General features: G+C 39.7%; 1 protein-coding gene across 1 annotated transcript; it reads left to right on the forward strand.

Moving 5' to 3' along the window:
* Positions 1-846: 846 nt before the first annotated feature.
* On the forward strand, positions 847-17,461 carry SLC18B1 (solute carrier family 18 member B1). Its single transcript, XM_059842075.1, has 14 exons — positions 847-976; positions 1,362-1,501; positions 2,564-2,659; positions 4,350-4,423; positions 5,196-5,343; positions 8,113-8,269; positions 9,744-9,880; positions 11,378-11,479; positions 12,372-12,463; positions 13,603-13,698; positions 14,245-14,319; positions 15,750-15,843; positions 15,942-15,988; positions 16,791-17,461. The coding sequence occupies exons 1-14, from the start codon at positions 940-942 to the stop codon at positions 16,861-16,863; spliced, it is 1,368 nt and encodes a 455-aa protein (XP_059698058.1). The 5' UTR covers positions 847-939; the 3' UTR covers positions 16,864-17,461.
* Positions 17,462-19,726: the final 2,265 nt, after the last annotated feature.

Here is a 19,726-nt window from a genome sequence, read left to right on the forward strand (position 1 = left end):
TTCTCATTGCTGAAGAGGCAATATCTGTGGAAAGGATTTATGGTTATGTCTTTTTCTAGAAGCAGACAGGGAAAGGTCAAGGTAGTTCTTAGGTACTTTTTCAATAGCCATAATACATGCCACACAAAATATATTCTCAAACCAGGCTCCAGCAAAGGAACATGTTGCTGGTTTTCTTTGTGGCTGCTAAATAGCTTTTAAGTTTTCTAATCTTGTGGTAAGAAAGTAGTTCTGTTTTTTCCTGTCATGTGAAGTGTGAGATTCTAAAGTTAGATACATGGCAACGTTTGTTCTGAAATGTCCTTTCTAATATTGTAATTGGTGACTAGATGGAATACTGATAGCTTGGTTAAAATAGTTATTTTAAGAGGTGATTACTCGTTTTCCTCTCCAAGCAACAGGTGAACATCTCTTACTGTGTTTGGAAGTTATCCTCGGCTCACACCTCATCTCCTTCCTCACTTTGCCTCCCTGTGGATAGGACCTTGTGCCAAATGCAGTGATTATACCACCTCTTCCTCATCTCCAGCTTGAATTTACTCCTGGCCAGTTTACAACTATTAATTCTAGCGGGAACGCTGTCGTTAAGCCCTTGTGTAATGAATCCTGCAACCTGTCGTAGGCTGTGTAATAATCGGCGATCTTGCTCGCTCTACCAGTCTTAGCAGTGTATCGTGGATGCCCTGGGCCAGGTGTGCGTGCCCTGGGCCAGGTGTGCGGCGTACCCCGGCAGCGGGCAGGTTGCCATGGGACCGTGGCAAGCCCGGCGCTCTCCCGGCCCGTGCGGGCAGCCCCGGCGGCGGCTCCGGGCACGGCGGGCGGCGGCCGCTCCCGCAGGCCGGGCATGCTCAGTGCCGGCGGCCGGGCTGGCGCTGGCCCCGGTGCTCGCTGAGCCCGCGGGCGCTGCCACACGTGCGGCGGAGGCGCCGCTGCGGCCCCATGGGCAGCCGGGCGGCGGGCGGCGAGCAGCCCCCAGGTGCGAGGCGGGGGCTCCTCGCGTTCCTCCGCCGGCAGGGCCCGGGCGGGGGAGCGGCTCCCCCGCGGGCTGCCGCCGGGCCGGGCCGGGCCCGGAGCGCAGGGAGCCGGACGGGTCTCTCGCCGGGGCCAGGCCGGGAGCGCGGCGGGGAGCTCGGGCTGCAGCCCAGCGCCTCCGGGGCGGGCTGAGGGGCGGCTGCCGGCACCTGCACCGCGGCCAGGTCTGCGCTCCTGCACGGAGTAAAAGGCAGCACGGCTCGACTCCGATCTCGGAGCCGGGAGGGTACCAGTTTAGTGCGGGTTTTAATTTTTCCAACCTGGTTTGTAAATTGTTCCCCTCTGTCAGCTTATAATACTTTGTTATCATTTTCATTTGGTATTTTTAGATGATGGCGTGTCAGAAGCAGTTGGTGAGGAATCAAGACGGCTTACCAGAGAACAGCTTTTTACAATAGTGGCAGCAGCTTCTATAAATTTCAGTTCAATGATGTGCTACTCAATCCTGGGACCCTTTTTCCCTTCAGAGGTAAGCACACAACTTAGCTACTCTCTACATTACTTTTTTGCATGTTGAAACTTTCAGAAATATCATGACCTCTGTGGGACATTTATGGCTGGCTGTAAGCTCTGAGTTAAGACTTTTCAGTTGTGGGAATTCAGTGACAGCATGATGCTGGTGTAGCTGCAGTGCATAAAATGGTGACCTGGATCTTGTCCATGGATTAATCTTGCCTATGACTGCAGAGGAGGCAGCAAATTTATGAGATGAGATGAGATAGAAGTCAAAGTGGATTCTTGGAGAAGTGAAATAATATTTTGCTCAGTGTTGCATAGTAGTTTTGTAGAGCTGAGATTAAACTCTGCCGATGTCCTGACTTGCATTTCTGTGCCCTAGCTTCTCAGTGACTGTTTATTTATAGCTTCCTCTATTAACTCATTCTGGGCCATCATTTCCTGGCCTAGGAAGGGGGAAAAAAAATAAAATCTCTGCTTATGTTGAATGAATATAACAAAGAAGACGATGGTCATGCTGCCTTTGCATCCATTTCTCTCATGACCAAATTGTTACCAAGTATTTACAAAGAAATATTCTTTTTGTCTCAAGTATTTACAAAGAAATATTATTTTTCTCTACATATCCCTGTGTACTGCCTGTGCCCAAGTGAGTGTATTTGGCCAGCTAATTAGGTAAAAACTTGTCTGTTGCTTGTTATGGGGTGGCATGTCACATTGAAGATAGCAGATCTCTCCATTTACTGCCCTCTCACTGTGCAAGGGATCAAAGTTTTGTAGCTAGTGCCCTTGCACACCAATTGAAGCCACCTTTATATAGTCTGGCTGCCTGTTCAGCAAATAGCACTTTCATTCACTGACAAATTAACATTGCTTTTCCCTTGATGACATATTAGAAGTTCAACCTGTCTTTTAATTGTGTTGTTACCTTATGAGCCCCTACTGCCTTTGAGAAAAGAAATTGCTTTCTAACTGTATTCATAGACAATTAAACAGATTTAAATATGCAAGGCAGGAATGTTGTTCACCTCAAGAATTTGACTGAGTCTTTAAATGGTTGTGATCTTTTTTGCAGGCAGAAAAAAAAGGTGCCAGTAACACAATTGTTGGCCTGATTTTTGGATGTTTTGCTTTGTTCAATTTCTTGTCTTCTTTAATATTGGGAAATTATGTAAGTATAATTGGAACTGTAACTTTTTTCTGTGGTGACACAGGTTGGTACATGAAGGCAGTTCTGCAAGCCCGAGAAAAGAGACGTCTTTTCAGTAGTGCTACTGCAATTTTCTGTCTGCAGTAACTGGAGTCTGACCAGTCAGTCTGAATGTGATCTTAGTCTTGTCAGTACTTTTCTGTTGTTTCTGAGAGTAGCATAGGGCAACAGACGTGTAACTGTTTCATTTCTCTGGTTAACTGTTCTGTTTGCTTTAGAGTAATCTGATGATCAATTCTGCTTTCTATGACCCACTTTCTCCTATCCCCCCATTTTATTTGTGGCACTTATATATCCAGTTTGCCTTTGGTGACATTAAGGTGTTTTGTTTTTGCTTTGTTTTTTTCTTTAGTTAGCCACACCTCTTCTTCTTTTCTGGTATGTTGTCTTTTTTTTTTTTTTTTTAACATTTGCTCCTGTTATGACTTCCTGCTGCTTAACTCAGTTTCAACTTCATTTGATAGTAATATGGGAGAAATGTCTCCAGTTCTTATAACTTGAGCTTTCCCGCAGATTCAGGATTTTTCTCATGTTGAAGAAATCACAAATAAATTATATAAATGTTTGTTTGTTTATGTGCTGCAGTACTGCTGTCTATGCATTATTTGCTGGGGCTGCTCAGGATCATTCCCTAAGCTGGAGTGCGGCAGAGCAGCAGTTCAAAATAGTCTCTGTCTTTGACTGGGCAGCCTCCTTGTTGACTTTGTGGTGAGTGCTTTTCTCTGGTGCTGAGGTGGCTCATAAAGTGTCACATAAGTGCCATTACTAAGTCCAAATCTTGGTGCCTGTGGCGGTATTCAGCTATGGCACAAGCATCACCAAGTACTTTACAGGGAAGAGAGTGAGCGTGTCCTCACTGCAGACAGCTGAAGTGAGCATCAACAGACCTGGACAGTGCAGCAATCAGAGATCCTGAGGGTTTCGGTGAGACTCAGCAAAATACGGGCTTTAGTAATAATGACTGAAAGGCAGGGACTTTGTTCAGGCCTGAACAAAAAAGTGGCCTGAAATACCTACTGTCCTTAGGGGAAGTTGCAGCATGGAATTTGAAGCTCAGCTGTACTTTGTTGCAGGATTGAGTTTGCTTTATGGCATGCCTCCTGTCATCCTTCACTCTGATGAGAGAATCTGAAATGAAGGAAGGTGGGGTCCTTCCTGGTGATGAATGGGGAGGCCTGAAAGTACCATACTTCCCATGCCAAAGCTTTGTGCTGTTGAGGGTTGTCATAAATTTGCTTTAAAATCAGCTTGCATTGACTCTGACTAGCCAGATATATGTTGGGTATTGCTGACCTTGCCTCAGTCACTGATAGTGCTGCAGGGAAGGTTTGGTAACAAACTTTCTGCTTGTTTTTAGTGAGGAGTGCTGCTGTAACCTGCAGCTCTGCAGAAGCTGCAGCATGCTGCTGTGAAATAGTTAACTGCAGCATTGTCTTACCTTTCTAAAACTGGGTTAAGGCACTTAACCATTCAGAGTATTTTTAGGTTCATTATTGAATGAAGGCACACAGCAGAAGCAGTGTTTCCCAATCTTTTAGTTACAGGTGCTATAAAGTTCCCTTTTTTTTTTTATTTCTTAACCATAACTTATATTGAAAATTTTTGATCTTTCTTGAAATACTAACATCTAAAACTGGTATTTAATTTACAGCTTTCACAAATTGGAGCAAAATTCATGTTTGTGTCAGGGATGTTTGTTTCAGGATGTGTGACCATTCTGTTTGGGTAAGTAATTTCTGTTGCTTGGTTTTGTTGCATTTATCTTCTGATTGTTTTCATCCATATGAAAAGATGGACACAAAATTAGAAACTCTTGGGCATCTTTTGTGTGTTGGTTAGGTCATCTAACTTCTTACATCTTTAATTTTTATTACCTCTTGTAAAGCAGAATGAACACTTCTCCCTTTCACTAGGTTTCAGACTCTGTTTACTACTTTGAAGTTAGAAGAGGTAGGTTCTGAATTTTTAAATATTAGTTCACAGACAGCAAGAAGCCTGTCAAACGTGCAGCAATAAGAAAACTATTTCTGCATAATGTTTTCATTATTCTTTCCTTAAAAATATTTGGCTTAAACGGGAAGCTTAGCCTGTCAGGTCAAGATGCTAAGTCACTAATTTTAGAAAAAAAGAAATCTTTTATTAGCAATGAAGGAATCTCTTATTAGTTAATTCTAACACATTGCATCAGACTTCTTGCACAGGTGCTTGGAAAAGCTATGGAATACAACAGAGGTGGCATTGGAGTTTTTCACAGGTTAGGGTTTTCATGCTCTATTCACTGCAAGTAAAGGGGAAAAGGAGAAAGCTGCCAGAAATAGTTTGGTAGAGTTTGAATAATTTCACTGATGTGGTTCAAAGATAAGTGGTAATAGAAAGCAGTGAGTGTCTTGTAACTGTGTCTTTTAATGAGCAAGAAATGCTGCTCTAGGGCCTTCAGTAGATGGCTTCTTCCATCCTGAGAGAGATCCAATTTAATGCTGGGATTTTTCTTTTCCAGAATGCTCGACAAAGTGCGAAGTGGACCAATGTTCATTGGTTTCTGCTTTTTAGTAAGAGCAATGGATGCAATAAGCTTTGCAGCAGCAATTACAGCGTCGTTCTCAATCCTTGCAAAGGCATTTCCCACTAATATAGCTACTGTCCTGGTAAGTTCAGAAAGCAGTGTTACAGCTGAGTTCCAGAAATATGACAAATTGCCAGTGGGCAGCCTAAAATCAGGAAAAAAATTGTTGTCTTGTATGCAGGCTTATTTGAAATCATTATATAATGTTTTGTTTGTAATCTAGAATCACAATCCTAGTACAAGTTTAGACCTTAGCATAACTCTGGTTAGATGTAAATTAAGCAGTATATATTAGTTGCTTGTGCTTTGAAGACAGCTGACCATTAGTGGCAGTAGTTATCTCTTCAGTGAAAATCAAGACAAAATACTAATAAAATACTAGTACAGGTTTTAATGACTACTTCTACCTGGATGGTAAGGATCCATGTGAATTGATTAAAAAAATGGTAAATTAATTCAAATGGTTTTGATTTCAATGACTGAAAGATGCAAAACTGAAACCATTTTGGCTTAATTTTTCTCATCTGTTGATAAAAGTTATGTATGAAAAGATGAGAGCTAGAATTTATTGAAATCTGGAGGCAGTATTTCTGATTATCAACAATTCATTTCAAACAGAGATATTGTGCTTTTTCAGTTGGGGTTTTAAGGTGTTAAAGAAAAGTTTTTTGTTTAATAAAATACTGCTTTTGCTGTCTATTCTTCAATACATTCTGGTTTTCGGTCAAATACATTCTGTCAGAAATAACTGGGTTAAATATTAATGAGTGACCAAATGTTGAGAACTTATTTTAGAATATTAAATAAAAATAGAAAAGTTTCTGCTTTTATTAATATTTTGTTAATCTGTTTAATTACTTCTGTAAATATATATCTATAAGAACATGTCTTTATAACTAGAAAGAAACCTACTAAGTTGTATCAGCAGTGATTAGCTGACCTTTTCATTGGAGCAATTTATATATTGTAATCATGTTTTGGATTTATTCAGTCAATAAGGTTAAGGTTTCCTGTTTGCAAATTTCAAAACATAATTTAAATAGGTAAGTAAAGTAATGTTGACTTCAAGGGACTTAGTTACCCACTTTATAATCAGAATTATAAAGAAAAGAATTTCCGTTATGGCAGCACAGTAACCATGGCTGAAAATGATATGTGGTGGTGAAGGTCATCTCAAGACCAGAAGCAGAAATGCTACACAGCTGTGGCTTGGTACCTACCTTTGTTTAAAATCTAGAAAGGGTGCTATAAAAAGAGGATGACTTCTAGATGACTTCTAAATGTTTGTCTTTTTACCATATTGTGTACTCTAGTGTCTTGCTCTGCGTGAGAATAAAACCTCTTCATATTTGTTCATGTAGATTTAGTGTCCTTAAATGGGCATGGTAGAGAGTTCTTGTTTCTGTGAGCTCTGAGGCAGGAGGCAGAAGAAAGCTGATTTTTTGAGCAAGGTGCACTCTAGGGTAAAATTGAAGCCTGAAGGAGTGGATGAGGCTTTTATAGTGCTCTGTATTGTCCTTCTTGATAGTGCTAGATCCTGAAAAGCACCTTTGATCTCCTTACCATTTTGGTACAAGTTTTCAGCCTTCCTTTTACTTGTTGGGTACCCTAGAGGGTATATGGGGAAGTTACTAGCCTTGTTGGAGTGGGAAGTTGAGCATCTGTCAACATGATCCCTCTGTGGAGGGAGGAGGAGTGGACTTCAGAACATAAGCAATCTCACTTCTTTACTGTATCAGGTTTATCTTATCCTCTGATCTGTACTACTGCAATGTCTCAGCTTCCCCCCCATGCCCTCCCCTCTTCATTAACTTAGAAGGGCTAAATGATGTACAGCCCCAAATCATGTAAATTATTTGAACCTAAGTCTCACAAATCAAGTGTTTTTTCTGGCTGTGAAAAAGTGAAAGCATCATCTGGATGCAGTGATATTAATGGCCATGCCTAGTTATTTTCTTTGCTAGGAAAGCAAAAGGTTGCAACCCTAGACTGACCTAGGATAAAGAACTTGGCTTTTGCTGACTCTGACTGTTTTCAGGACATTTGACTACTCTGACTTGTATCAGTAAAATTAAAGATGAGGATTATTCCCTGGAGTATCTTTCTGGGTTCTGGAAGTTACCAAAACTTTTATCTGTAAGCAGTTATTACCACCAGCTCTTCCTGGTGGTCTAAGCATTGATTAATCAAGTGTAGAGGCAGATGTTGACAGTGGTGACTATGACGTTGTAGCACAAGATGTATCTGTATTACTGTCCTTTTACAAATTAGTATCTTATAAAACATACCACATTAATAAATTCTATCCAAAACAATCTGGGTTGTCCCCATTGCAGTTTCATTATTTTTTCCTACCACTAGGGAGTGAGTCCAAACAGTTTATGGAGTAAAAACTTTACCTTGGCACATATGCTTCATCCCATGAGATAATGACCCATCTGAGTGGGTTTGTTTAGCTCCTTTCCCTCAGGCTGGAGTGTAATGGCAGGTGGGAGAGGTGATCCCTTCAGCCTGAGCTGTCCTGTGGATGGTTTCTGCTACTGGAGCATTTGCCTTGCCTCAAGACTGAGATCTCTTAGGTGACAGCAGAGTTGTGAGTGCTGTACAGGAACCAGTACAGGTGGTTGCCTGTAGTGAAGCAAAAGAGGTCATGGCTGTCACACACGTAACTGTGGAATTCCCTTTGCTATCCCTGTAAAGGTCACTTCTAGGTCTTGTCCTGGCAATGCATTGTCTTGTTTTTCACTACCCTGGATATGTGGTACTGCTCCTCAGACACATGGCTTGCTTTGTATTGTTGCATTGTATTTTCTCAACATACTGACTTAATTTCTGCTTTTTCATGCTTTAGGGCAGCCTTGAAATTTTTTCAGGACTCGGACTGGTGCTGGGCCCACCTTTGGGTGGCTTTTTGTATCAATCATTTGGTTATGAGGTCCCTTTCATCACGCTGGGATGCATAGTGCTGACTTTGGTGCCTGTGAATATGTGCATATTGCCAAGATATGGTAAGCATCCTTCTACCTGCTTCCTTCATTCACCTTAACTTCTCATGTACTTAAGTGTCTTTAAAAAAGTTTCAGCTTCTGGAGTCTGATCCAAGTCAGAAGGCAAAACCCCAGTTGAATTAGCTTATCATCTTGATGAGGCCCATGTTTAATGTTAACCTAAATTCATAAGATGGCCTGGAATTAACACAACTCCTCATGCCCATTTCTGCAAACAGTAGGAACTTTGTATGGAAGTGAACTGAGATATATTTTTGTTTTCTTTTGTCTTAGATTTAGGGCTTGTAAAGGATCAGTTGTGTCTGCTTCCTGTAGGTTTGTCATTGCAGCTAGTTGAAGAAAAGCTGGAGACAGATTTTGCCTAAAACAGGAGAACTCAACATGTTTGAGGAGTTAACAGTGGAGGGGAAAACTAATTAAAGGGAGGAAAAAAAAAGTGTTTATTTGTACTGAACAGTGCAGGATCTGATAAACATGAAAGAATGTTAAAGCTAATAAAGGAGGGATTTAATGAAGTGCTGGAGGTCATATAAATTTATTAAATTTTAGATGATCCTGCTTGGAGAGAAAACTAGCTTAAATCTAAGTCCTCATGCAACTGTAAGGTTACAGTTCTGTTACTCTGTTTTAGAGGAAAAAAAAAGTTTGTAACTTTGAAATGCTTCTTTAATTTTTTTTATCCTTTAATACAAAACCCATGGAGAATAGCTTCAAGTATATTGGCCTTTTGAAGAAACTTAAAATTATTAACCGTGTGTTGCTACTGCTGAGTTTCCCCTGACCTCCCCAAGCTCTGAAATTGTCATGATATTGCTGCCAGTTTGTAAATATGTTTCATAAATGTTAGCTCTGAGCTGGTGGATCCTAATGCCTGAAATTTCAGTTCTTTGTATACTTTGAGACCACATTCAGGTATTATAGGAGAATCACCGTCAGGAAGAGGGCCTGACTTAAAATTCCCACATAATCATGACATCTGAAAAAGTTTCCTGGAGTACAAATTGAACATGTTGGAGTTCAATTAGTTGTTTAAAAACTTGGATAGATCTCAGTTGATAAATAGCAATCTTACTCTCAAAGCATGTTTCTTTTATGAGATATGAATTGTTCATATATGTGTTCAAGAATCAAGCTGAGACATATCCACGAAGATTTCATTGTATAACTGCTAGCAGAGACGCAAGTACTTTTTTCACATAATTGGAGTAATACATGCTTTAGTTCTTTTCAAGTTGGGGATTTGCAGTGTTGGAATCTAAATTGAATGCTTTTCTTCTTCACCTGTTGAATTTTAGTTTTTACTATAAAAATAATATAGCCCATAATAATCAACTATTGACTTTCATCTGTTGTGCAACTGGAGTAAGAAAACTAAAAAAAAGGAAATACTATTTCTTATCTAAAGCAAGAAGATCAATCATGAGCTTATGCTGCTGAAAATAATGAAGTTTCCCCCCCTCTTCTATTGAAACAGATTCAACTCCTAGGAAGGAATCATTTTGGAAGCTCATTCTTCTGCCAAAAGTCCTAATACTCTGTCTCACTATATTTTCTCTAAGTGCATGCTTGGGTTTTTTTGATCCCACAATATCTCTATTTATCCTAAAGAAGGTAAGTCCTGCTAACATGCAGTGAAGTCTTGACTTAATAAATAGTGAGTAACTAGCTATAAATGTAAATATCCTTAACAAAATTGAGCTTCATCTAATTAACACTGCTTTAGTTAACTGTTAGTTGTATGAATTCCAAATAACTTGATTTACACAGTACTGATAAGTCAATATCTATTGCACCATCTCCTCCTGATGGGTCTTGATAACTTTGAGAATGAAGAAGTGTATCTTTTAAAGTGGGCTTTCTCTGCTTAAATGTCTTTCAGCTCCAAAGTACTGTCTCTGAATAGGGCATAGAAACTGCTTTTGTAAATAGGGATTTTTTCCTTCCTTGCTGAAATCAAATTCTTGAAAGCTGCTGCAGTCATTGACATGACTTTCTAAGAGAGTTACATCTCTTGATGTGAACCCCTTTAAGATTCTGTTCCTAGGTAAAATTAAGCAATTGTCTTTGAGGGCTTTATTTACGAATTGTTTTTCCAAGGAGTAATGTTTCACAGATGTCTCTGCTACTTTTTGTCTGCCTAGTCTGTTCTTTGAGCACTTGTCCAGGGTGGAGGGGACTTGATGCTAACTTCTTTCATCAGTGGAGATGTGAATGTACATCTTTCATCCCCCAGGAGGGATCTGAAATTATCCCACTGTAGAGTCTGTGTGTTTCTATGGCTCTTCTGCTTTCTCTCTGCTCTGTACTCGCTGATACTTACTGTGAAAGGGCTGTGGCCCTCTTGGCTGGTATTCTAACCACTAAATTAGAGTTATTATCATGTATTTGCATATGACAAGGAAATAGTGAATATTTATGTAGTCTATATCACATGAAACATCTTGGAATACCTTCTAACTCTTAGTTAAGGCACTTATTTGAGAAACTAAGGTGCTTTTGATTCGTTACACGTTTTGTTTCAATGCAGAATATGTGTCTGTATTAGGAAAATGTGGGCCTCAGGATGTCAGCAAAAAACATGTTATTCCTTCTCATAAAATCATCTTACGGTTGAAAAGTTGGAGTTGAGTTTTATGGCACTACTTACTTTTAAGCTGTGCTGATTAACAATGGATGAAAACAGTACTTACTTTTTCTAATGCAACTAAACTAAAGATTGGAGAGGTAGAGACTAAATCATTGAAATTTCAGTATCTGAAGTGTCTGTTTTAAGTGTGTCAGATTGTAACATTAGAATCCAGTGTGCTGGTTTAGGGGACATCGCATAATGTTTCCTCCTGACATTATTTAGGCTTTATATGAATACAGTTATTTAGGCTTTATATGAATACAGGTATCTCCACCACTCAATGCTTAAAAAGTGTTGGTGAAAGCAATGAAACGGAAGCTCTGTGGATGATTTCAAATATATGAAAAACCTCAGCAGGGTATCAGTAAAATACTTAAAATTGCACATTTCAGTATTTTGACTTAATATGTAATTCTTGGATTGTCCTTCAATGAACATAGCATATATGGTTTTTGTTTTATTGATCTTCCTTTCCATAGTTCACACTCCCAGCTGGTTATGTGGGCTTGGTGTTCCTTGGTTTGGCACTCTCGTACTCCCTGTCTTCTCCCCTCCTTGGACTTGTAAGCGACAAACTGCCGGTGAGTCCTACCCTGCTATGTGTGCAGGGTGACTAAAGCACTCTGTGCATTTGCTTAAACGTGGGGAGCAGTGGATGAAACAAAGGATCTAGGCCTGGTCTTGTAAAGGGGTCTGCCTTTCAAGACCTTGCACATCACCCGTTACTGCCATGTGGGAGGTCTCTTTTGCAAGATCCGGGGTAATTTAAGAATGTCCAAGTCAGTAAAGGAAATCAGACAAGCAGCTGAAGTGTGCTGAGCTTTTCTAATGGACTAAGCACAATCTTTTTCAAAGCAATATGGAATAGAGAGTAGGAAAATATGTCCCAGTTATCCATGCTTTTAACCACATCTAATTTTATTAGTTTTTGAGAAGAGGAGTAAAGATGTTCTGGTTAGCTGTATTGATTTTATTTCTTTAAAAGTGTAATATTCAAATTAGATCAGCACAGTGGGCTGCCTATCCTTTAACCTGGTCCTTTAACAGCACCATAGAAAGAGACTTTGACAGTGATAGACCTAAAACTGCCTTTTTGACAGCCAGTGCTAATTGATGAAGGGAACCTAAACTTTGAATACTATGCCTGAAAGACAGTGACAATTTTCTGATACTTTTTTCCTGATGCAAACTAGTGTCACATGAGAATTACATAGAATCACAGAATGGCCTGGGTTGGAAGGAACTTAAAGATCATCATAAAATGATACAGGGTGTTTCTTATATTAAAGAAGCCTAATACCTAAAATACTTTGCTAACCAAGAAGGATCATTGCTCAGTATCCTGAAATCTCTGTACTAAGCCACTGCTGCCAGTGATTGCATCTGGAGTGAGGAAACAAGAATTTGTTGGTTTTTGGTGTACATGACAGATTCCCAGTTTTAAATTGCATAGCTTTTCCTTTTCTTACACAGTACATCAGGAAGTGGCTGCTGATATTTGGAGACTTAATGACAGCAGTGTGCCTTTTCATGCTAGGACCTGCTCCTGTACTGCACATTGAAAGGTACTGCCTCTACCTGAACCTGTCCCATTATGTGATATTTTCAGCCATAGTCATGTATGCCCGTAAGTCTGTAATTAGCAGCTCTGACCATGAAACAGATTTTTAATTTCCACTTTTGACCATGAAACATGGTTGTTTTTTGATGTTGTAGCATGAGACTGTGAATATAAAGCGGTGAAATCATCTGAAAACAGAGATTTTACAGCTTCATTAAGTATATCCTTTTCTTTTGCTTTTTAGTGTTACTGTGTTCATGTTAATGTGTTTGGTAGGAAGAATGTTGCTTTTTATTTTCCTTCCCTCACAGTTTTGTGGCATTTCCTGTTCAGCAAAACAAAGTTCTTGTTTTGTCTTATTTTCCAAATTTTTCTGTTTCATCAGTGTTTTTAAACTATGGGGTTTATTTGCATGGCTGTGCAGCAGTACTGATTTTACTTCTCTCAGTACATAGCCTGCTGAGAAAAGTGACAGGTTATACCTTTGTTTTCACTAGCAAAGACTATGTCTCTTGTACCTGAATGCTGTAGTGTCATATTTCTCAAGTTAATTCACAGCAAAACACTGTGACAAAACAACTACACAATCTTTTTGTCCCAGGTTAGATTCTGTGTTAAAGTAATAGGCTTGTTAATGCATAGAACTCCTCCTAGGTTGCTAATTTTTAAATATCATTGGTTTGTAACTGGTGCGGTTCCAAATTTAGATCATAGATTTGAGCTGGGGAGAAAAATAAATTAGTAAAGTCTTCAAAATTCTTTAGCTAAGTCTATTTGGTTGTAATATATTAGGCTACAAAATTTAAACTTCAAAATCCTTCACTTCTGCAACAAAACAAGTCTGGTGCTTGCACACAGTCATTGCTCAGTTAACCTCATCTATCTAACTCCTCCTTGTATGCACATCATAAAATGAGCTGCTTTTGATAAGAAAATATATAGGTTGAGCACAAGTTTTTCATATTCTTTTACAAAGTCTTTTTTTTAAAGCATAGAACTGGATTTTTCAATATTAGTATTGGCTTCAAGACACATAGTTTGCTGATCAGTCAGGGAGAGCTAATACAACAGCCTTCAGTCAAATAGAGTCCTTACTGAAAAGAGTCTTCAGCAGCTAACTTCTTGTAAATGCCTCTCTTTCAGTCAGCTGTGGATGTTTGTGCTAGTCTTGGTTTTGATTGGCTTTTCCCTTGGCATGAGTGCTATCCCAGTGTTTCCAGAGATCCTGCAATGTGCGTAGTAAGTAACTCAGTCCAACCCTTCTTTCATGTTACTGATGCTAGGAATCTGCAACTGTTTTTCAGGGGTGAATATAAAGTGTGACTTTTTTGCCCCTTTTTGAGGCAAAGGCAGATAGTAACACTTAAATTTTCCACTGCTCTATTGTCTTAGTTTTTTTCTGACTGAGCACCCCAGTCATTACCCTCTCCGTATAACTTTGTGTACCTCAGTAATGACCTAGAAGGGTCTTGATTTATTCTTATTAGTATGTTCCTTTTGGAACAAGGTCTTTGCTTCTAAAAAGCCACCTGTCACAGTTTCACACTTGCCATATGAAACGTGGGAAATTGGTATGATGGTGTGATCTTGGAAGAAAACAGTGATGAGGAATGGCACTGCAATCCTTCAGAGGGGCAGTAAAGAAGAAAGTACTGGGTGAACAGAAATTGTACTGTACACTTGTGCTTGTTAACTATTTATGTGGTGTGCAAATTAAAAGGAGGGGAAAAAGTCTATAGGGAGTCTACTTGTGTCTCAGTCTACAGACTGTCTGTCTCTCTGCAGTGAGAATGGATTTGAAGAAGGTCTGAGTCTTCTGGGACTGGTGTCTGGGCTCTTCAATGCCATGTGGTCCCTTGGGTAAGTGTACCCCTTTTTGTAAGCGATGAGAGTTCAGCTGTTCCACACTACTGTCACATGGAAACCTGATTGTTGCTGTGTGGACCTTGGTTCAAAAGCTTCTTGCTTGACAGGTGCCTGGTAGGCATGTTAAAGCTTTTTACAAAAAGCTTTAACAAAAGGTAAAACTTTTATTTTGACAATGCTCTGAACTTCTCTTTCTTGAAGCATATTGCTCTGCATATCAAAAAACTGCAGTGATTAAAGTGGATGTTTGCTTGGACTTTTGTATGGTCATTTTTCCTTTCACTAAAATATCTAATGCTCAGGAGAGAGAGATGTGGACCTTAATTTTTTACAAAGCTAAGTCCACCCAGGTGGAGTGAGCTAGATGTCTGCTCCTGACTAATTCTGTTTTCCTTTTTCCATTTTTCCACATTTCCTCCTTTTGTCTTTGATAGCTTAAGTTAGAATCTTCTTTTTAAGCCACAGAAATTCTTTAAGATTTATGCTTGTATAGCTCAGCAGAGTGTGTCTGTAATTCTATAACTCTATATAGTCAGGGTCATCATCCCAGAAGTAAGTGAAAGGTGCTGCTGGCTGAGTGGCCCCTCAGAGCTGTCACTCAGGGAAGTGACTGAGTGCCCCTGTTGGCAGTCACTTTGCAGGATATTTTTATCTGTCCTTGCAGTCCTCTGTGGCTGCAGGTATGTTTCAGTGGCACAAATTTGCACCACTTTTTTTTTTTTTAAGATCTAGCAGTCCTGTTTATTTGGTATAGGGTTTAGTACAGACACAGGTAGGATAAAGTTAGCAAACCCCAGGTTTATGCTGCTATTAAGCCTGGTTTTATAATGTAACTTGCTTCCAGGAAGTGTCTCTAGTTTTACACAGTTTTGTCTCTTTCTGTCATGGGAGACCATATAGTCATATAAAACCTTTTTAAAGAGACAGCAGCTGCACAACATTTATAACCTGCATTTTTAGACAGGCATAAAGTGCAGAGCAGTTAAACACAGCTGAACATTGCAGTGACTGTGTCTGTCACGCTGTGCCTCCCCACCTGCTTATATTCATCACACCTTTGTCTTGAAGTTTAGAAACTTTTTGTTTTGAGGGATTTCTCTTATGATAGAATTGATCAGCATAGATGTTTTCTTAGAGCATGTTCATTAATTGGGTCTCTCTACTGAAAAAGACTGCATTCAGCTTTCTGATGTGGATCCTGTTTCCAGATGAGGAGATAATTAGATTTATTGGAGCCTTGGCAAACAACAAATTCATACGTATGGTGGATTTTAGGAAAGTTAGGTCTATGGAAGAAAATCTCTTTGTTGTGAAAGGAGAGAGTCTATGAAGGAAGGCCACAAAACCCAATGAAACAGTTTTCTGAGAATATGGTGTTATCCTTTATGTTTGGGATGCCAATACCTGATTTTGATTTGATGCAGGGCATTTGTAGGTCCAATTCTGGGAGGATTTCTAAATGAAGAACTGGGTTTTGAATGGGCCGCAGCTATCCAAGGAGGATGGCCACTGTTAAGTGTAAGTAATTACACATTTTTATGTATCTGTTGCAGTCATGAGCTATTGCCTAAGTTTGTTACAATTACTACAATTGTAACTGTCTGTTTCCTCAAAAGGGCCTTGCAACTGGAATATTTTATATCATTGAGGCAACTAGGAAAAGGTATGCTAAGATATTTATTCTTTATTTTGCTTGCAATCATATAAGGCAAACCTTTGAAATCTGTGCTTGCATTTTTTCCTCACTACCAACCTGATAATGAATGATAAGATGAGCAATAAAAACATTGCTTAAATAATTTTTCTGTATGGTTTCCTAAATCCCTACTGACCTAAACGGACAGCTAAACCAGGCAGTGTCTATTCTATACAAGCAGCAGGACTGTGGCATTAATGAGCAAACCCTCTGATGGTTCCTCCATCAGGAAGGTGTCTGTGAGCTGGAATTGTTTGGATGGTCACATGCAGAGAGCAGTGGTCAATGGCTCAATGTCCAGACACAGACTAGTGACGAGTGGTGTCCCTCGGGGGTTTGCCTTGGGACCAGTACTGTTTAGTATCCTCACCAACAACTAAAAGAAGGTAGATTCAGACTAGATAGGAGGAAAAAATTTTTACAATGAGGATAGTGAAACACTCGACCAGGTTGCCCAGAGAGGTAGTGGATGTCTCATCCATGGAAACATTCAGGCCCAGGGTGGACATGGCTCTGAGAAACCTGGTCTAGTTTAAGATGGTACCCATGGCAGGGTATCTGGACTAGCTGACATTTAAAGGTCCCTTTCAATCTGAACCACTGTATGATCATGGGAATGAACAGTGCAGTAGTAGGGAACCAAATCCAGTGATCCATGTAGTTCTTGCATGTAATGTGCTTCTTTGCATATTATGTTGATATCACATAGAAGTATCTAGAGAATATAAAATCTGTGTTACCTCTTCTGTTATTTTCCTTATGCGAACAGTTCCAGTTCCAGCCTGCAAAATCCTCCTGGTGATAATGAAGAAAGGACTCGTCTAATGGGCAATGAAACATAGCCAGACATACTTTCAATTCTCTGTTTGCTGTTGTGGTTTAACCTAGTATTGAGGTGACTGGCCTTAACAGTGCTTCATTATTCTGGAGCTGGGACATGATCCCTTAGTGAACAACCAGTTGTGGTTTAATTGTACAGGCATTACTGTTTTGAAACACTAAACACTGACTGCCTTTCTTTTGGAAGTTCTCCTAAGTGATGAGTAACACTCAGCTGTCAGCCTATTTAATTGTGTTCCATGTACAGTGCACCACTGTATGTGAAAAGATGTGTTCTCAAATGTCTGGTTTCCACGCTTGTGTGTGCTGTGTGTTATTCTTGGGTAAAGCTACTATTGTGCTACCATGATTTTCTGTACTTTTTAAAAGGAAATTCATTATCTTGTAAAAACAGAATTTGAAATTAAAAAGGACCAAGCACAATATTGTTTTCAATAAAGAAACTTTTTCCCTAAGTTTTTTACATTTTCTTAGACAACAAGAGTCTAAGATACTTCTTGTCTACCAGCCCTTGTGTTGTCTTGAGAGTGCCTGAAAATGAGATGCAAAAATAATGAAAATTTGCCATATGTACACAATAAAAACTGATCTTCAGTCCTGGGGGAGCGTTGGCATCTGGTGTATACGTTTATATACATACACAAAAGACAAATGCATGTTTGTATTATATATGAAGACTCAGCTTGGTGATTGTGAGATTTATTTTGCTAATAAATGTTAGCTAGAATGTTTGTACTTACTGCTTCTGCAACAGCAAATCTCTAAGGACTCTAGGGCTACTGTGGAGAAGAAAACCCAACATTTCCTCACTTCTTCCAGATGCTCAGCTAAAGATATTCAAGGGGAACTGAGACAAGGAGACTCCTGACAAACTCACATTAGACTTCTTGACCTTGGTTGTGGCAAAAGTCTTTTATTTATCATGGATCTCATAACTGGCTTCTAGAAGGGCTTCTCTGTTGTGGCTTTTTTTACCATAAATAAGCAAAGTGGTCTGTCCTACCACCTTCCAGTCGGTTTCTTCTGTGAATAGTTCCTGGATTTTACATAAGAAATACTTCTTTCTCTGTCAGAGCTCTTTTGGCCTAGAAAAAAAAACTCTGGTAGCCAAATGAGCTGTGAAACTTCAGGGTACCAAAGGGCAGGCTTCCCCATAGAACATCTTGTTAATAGCTTCCTTTCCATTTTGTATCAGACATTAGACTATACTGAAGCCAGGAATGTATGCCTCAGCTTACTAGGAAATGCTGACCATGCCAGTGCTGATGATGAGCCAGGTGAGAAGGAACTGAGAGGACTAGAGCTGGATGCAAGATATTTTCTAATAATTTCTTTTCTCGAATTTTTTTTCTTTTCCATGAGCTGTGCAACCTTTCTGTGACAGAGAAACCATTTAATTACCCCGAGGATCCAGGATTTCTGACTTTCAATACGCCCATTGGCTACTTTGGTATTTTCACTTCTGCAGACATACTCTACCTTGACCCAGATGTGGTCTTGGCAAGCAGATTTCAGATTGACACCATTCTGTTCCTTACTGCTTGGGTGAACACCCTTCCACTGATGTCAGCTGTCCAGTTTCACTCAGTGTGAGCCTTGGGAATGGGGGTCAACTTCCTTTCAGCAAATACACACAACTCCACTTTAGATGTGACAGGTGATGTGACAGTGCTCTAATTGATCCACGTTCTCATGGGCAACATCTGTATCTGTGTAGTGCAGCTGACCTGAGCAGAAATTCCCATCAGCTTTAAGGATGCATACTCATGTCAACAGGCCTAGGACATGAGAACGTGTAAAGTTCTTGGTATAAAGGAAATAAAAATGTGCCATGTAAGAATTTGGAAATTCTTAAGTTGATACAGCACCTTTAGTCTTTGTTAAATAATCAGTCCTGGGAGTTTATGAGTGTTATTCTTCATCTTCTGCTCTGGTGTTTTATTGGTATTTTTGCCATGTAAAAGCCCCAAACTTCATTTTCTCCACTAGATGGAACCCTAACTCTGATAAAAGTTCTTGTGAGTTCTGCAAATAGTTCTGGGTTGGAGACTTTGAGTGTCACATTTTCTTTGTTGGCTTTCATTGCATATTATTGCTGAGCAGATGCTAGAACTCAAGCACCAATTTTGTGTGCATCTGCTGCAGAATTGAGAGTTCGATGTAACGGGACACTTGTGATTTGTCAGACATCAGTGGTCAAAAAGCCACTACAAGAGCAACTTAGTTGTTACCAGAGTCCTCTCTCCTCAGCCTTGAGTTCAAGGCAGCTTTATTTCTGCCTGATTTTCCTGGTTGTATTCCAACAGTAAATCCACCTTGCCAATTCTCCTCTGCCCTGTTCCCCCAAATCCTCTAGAACCAGATCTGCCTCAAGACAGAAATGTAGTTTTCTCAGCCTTCCTGCTAGCTCCAATTGAGATGGGAGCTCTTTTGACTAGATCAACATTACTGAATATATGATTTTGTGTTTGCCATACAAGAGTACTGCTTTGATGATGCTCCTGCTGATTTTGCTTTTTCATACCCAGGTGCTGGCTGATGGACATCTGATAAATCGGAATATTACATCAAAGCCAGTTTTGACTGTAACACTCTTTGGGAGGCGGTATGAAAAAGACCCTCCATCCACATATCAAGCTTCGGCATGATTTCACTGCAGGTCCTTCGAGCTTTCATCTGCTCATTTCTGTACTGCTAATTAATCACAAATAATGGTAATTAATAGTAATATTCATAATTAAAATAGCATTCTGTTCTTCAGCTTGCCTTATCTAACAACATAGTTAATGCACATTGATTTATTGACTTGATTTTGCAGCAAAAGTCAATACACTGCTGGACCAGTGTGTATGCATTTTTATATGA

Source organism: Haemorhous mexicanus, chromosome 3 (genome assembly GCF_027477595.1).
Source record: "Haemorhous mexicanus isolate bHaeMex1 chromosome 3, bHaeMex1.pri, whole genome shotgun sequence".
Taxonomy (NCBI): domain Eukaryota; kingdom Metazoa; phylum Chordata; class Aves; order Passeriformes; family Fringillidae; genus Haemorhous; species Haemorhous mexicanus.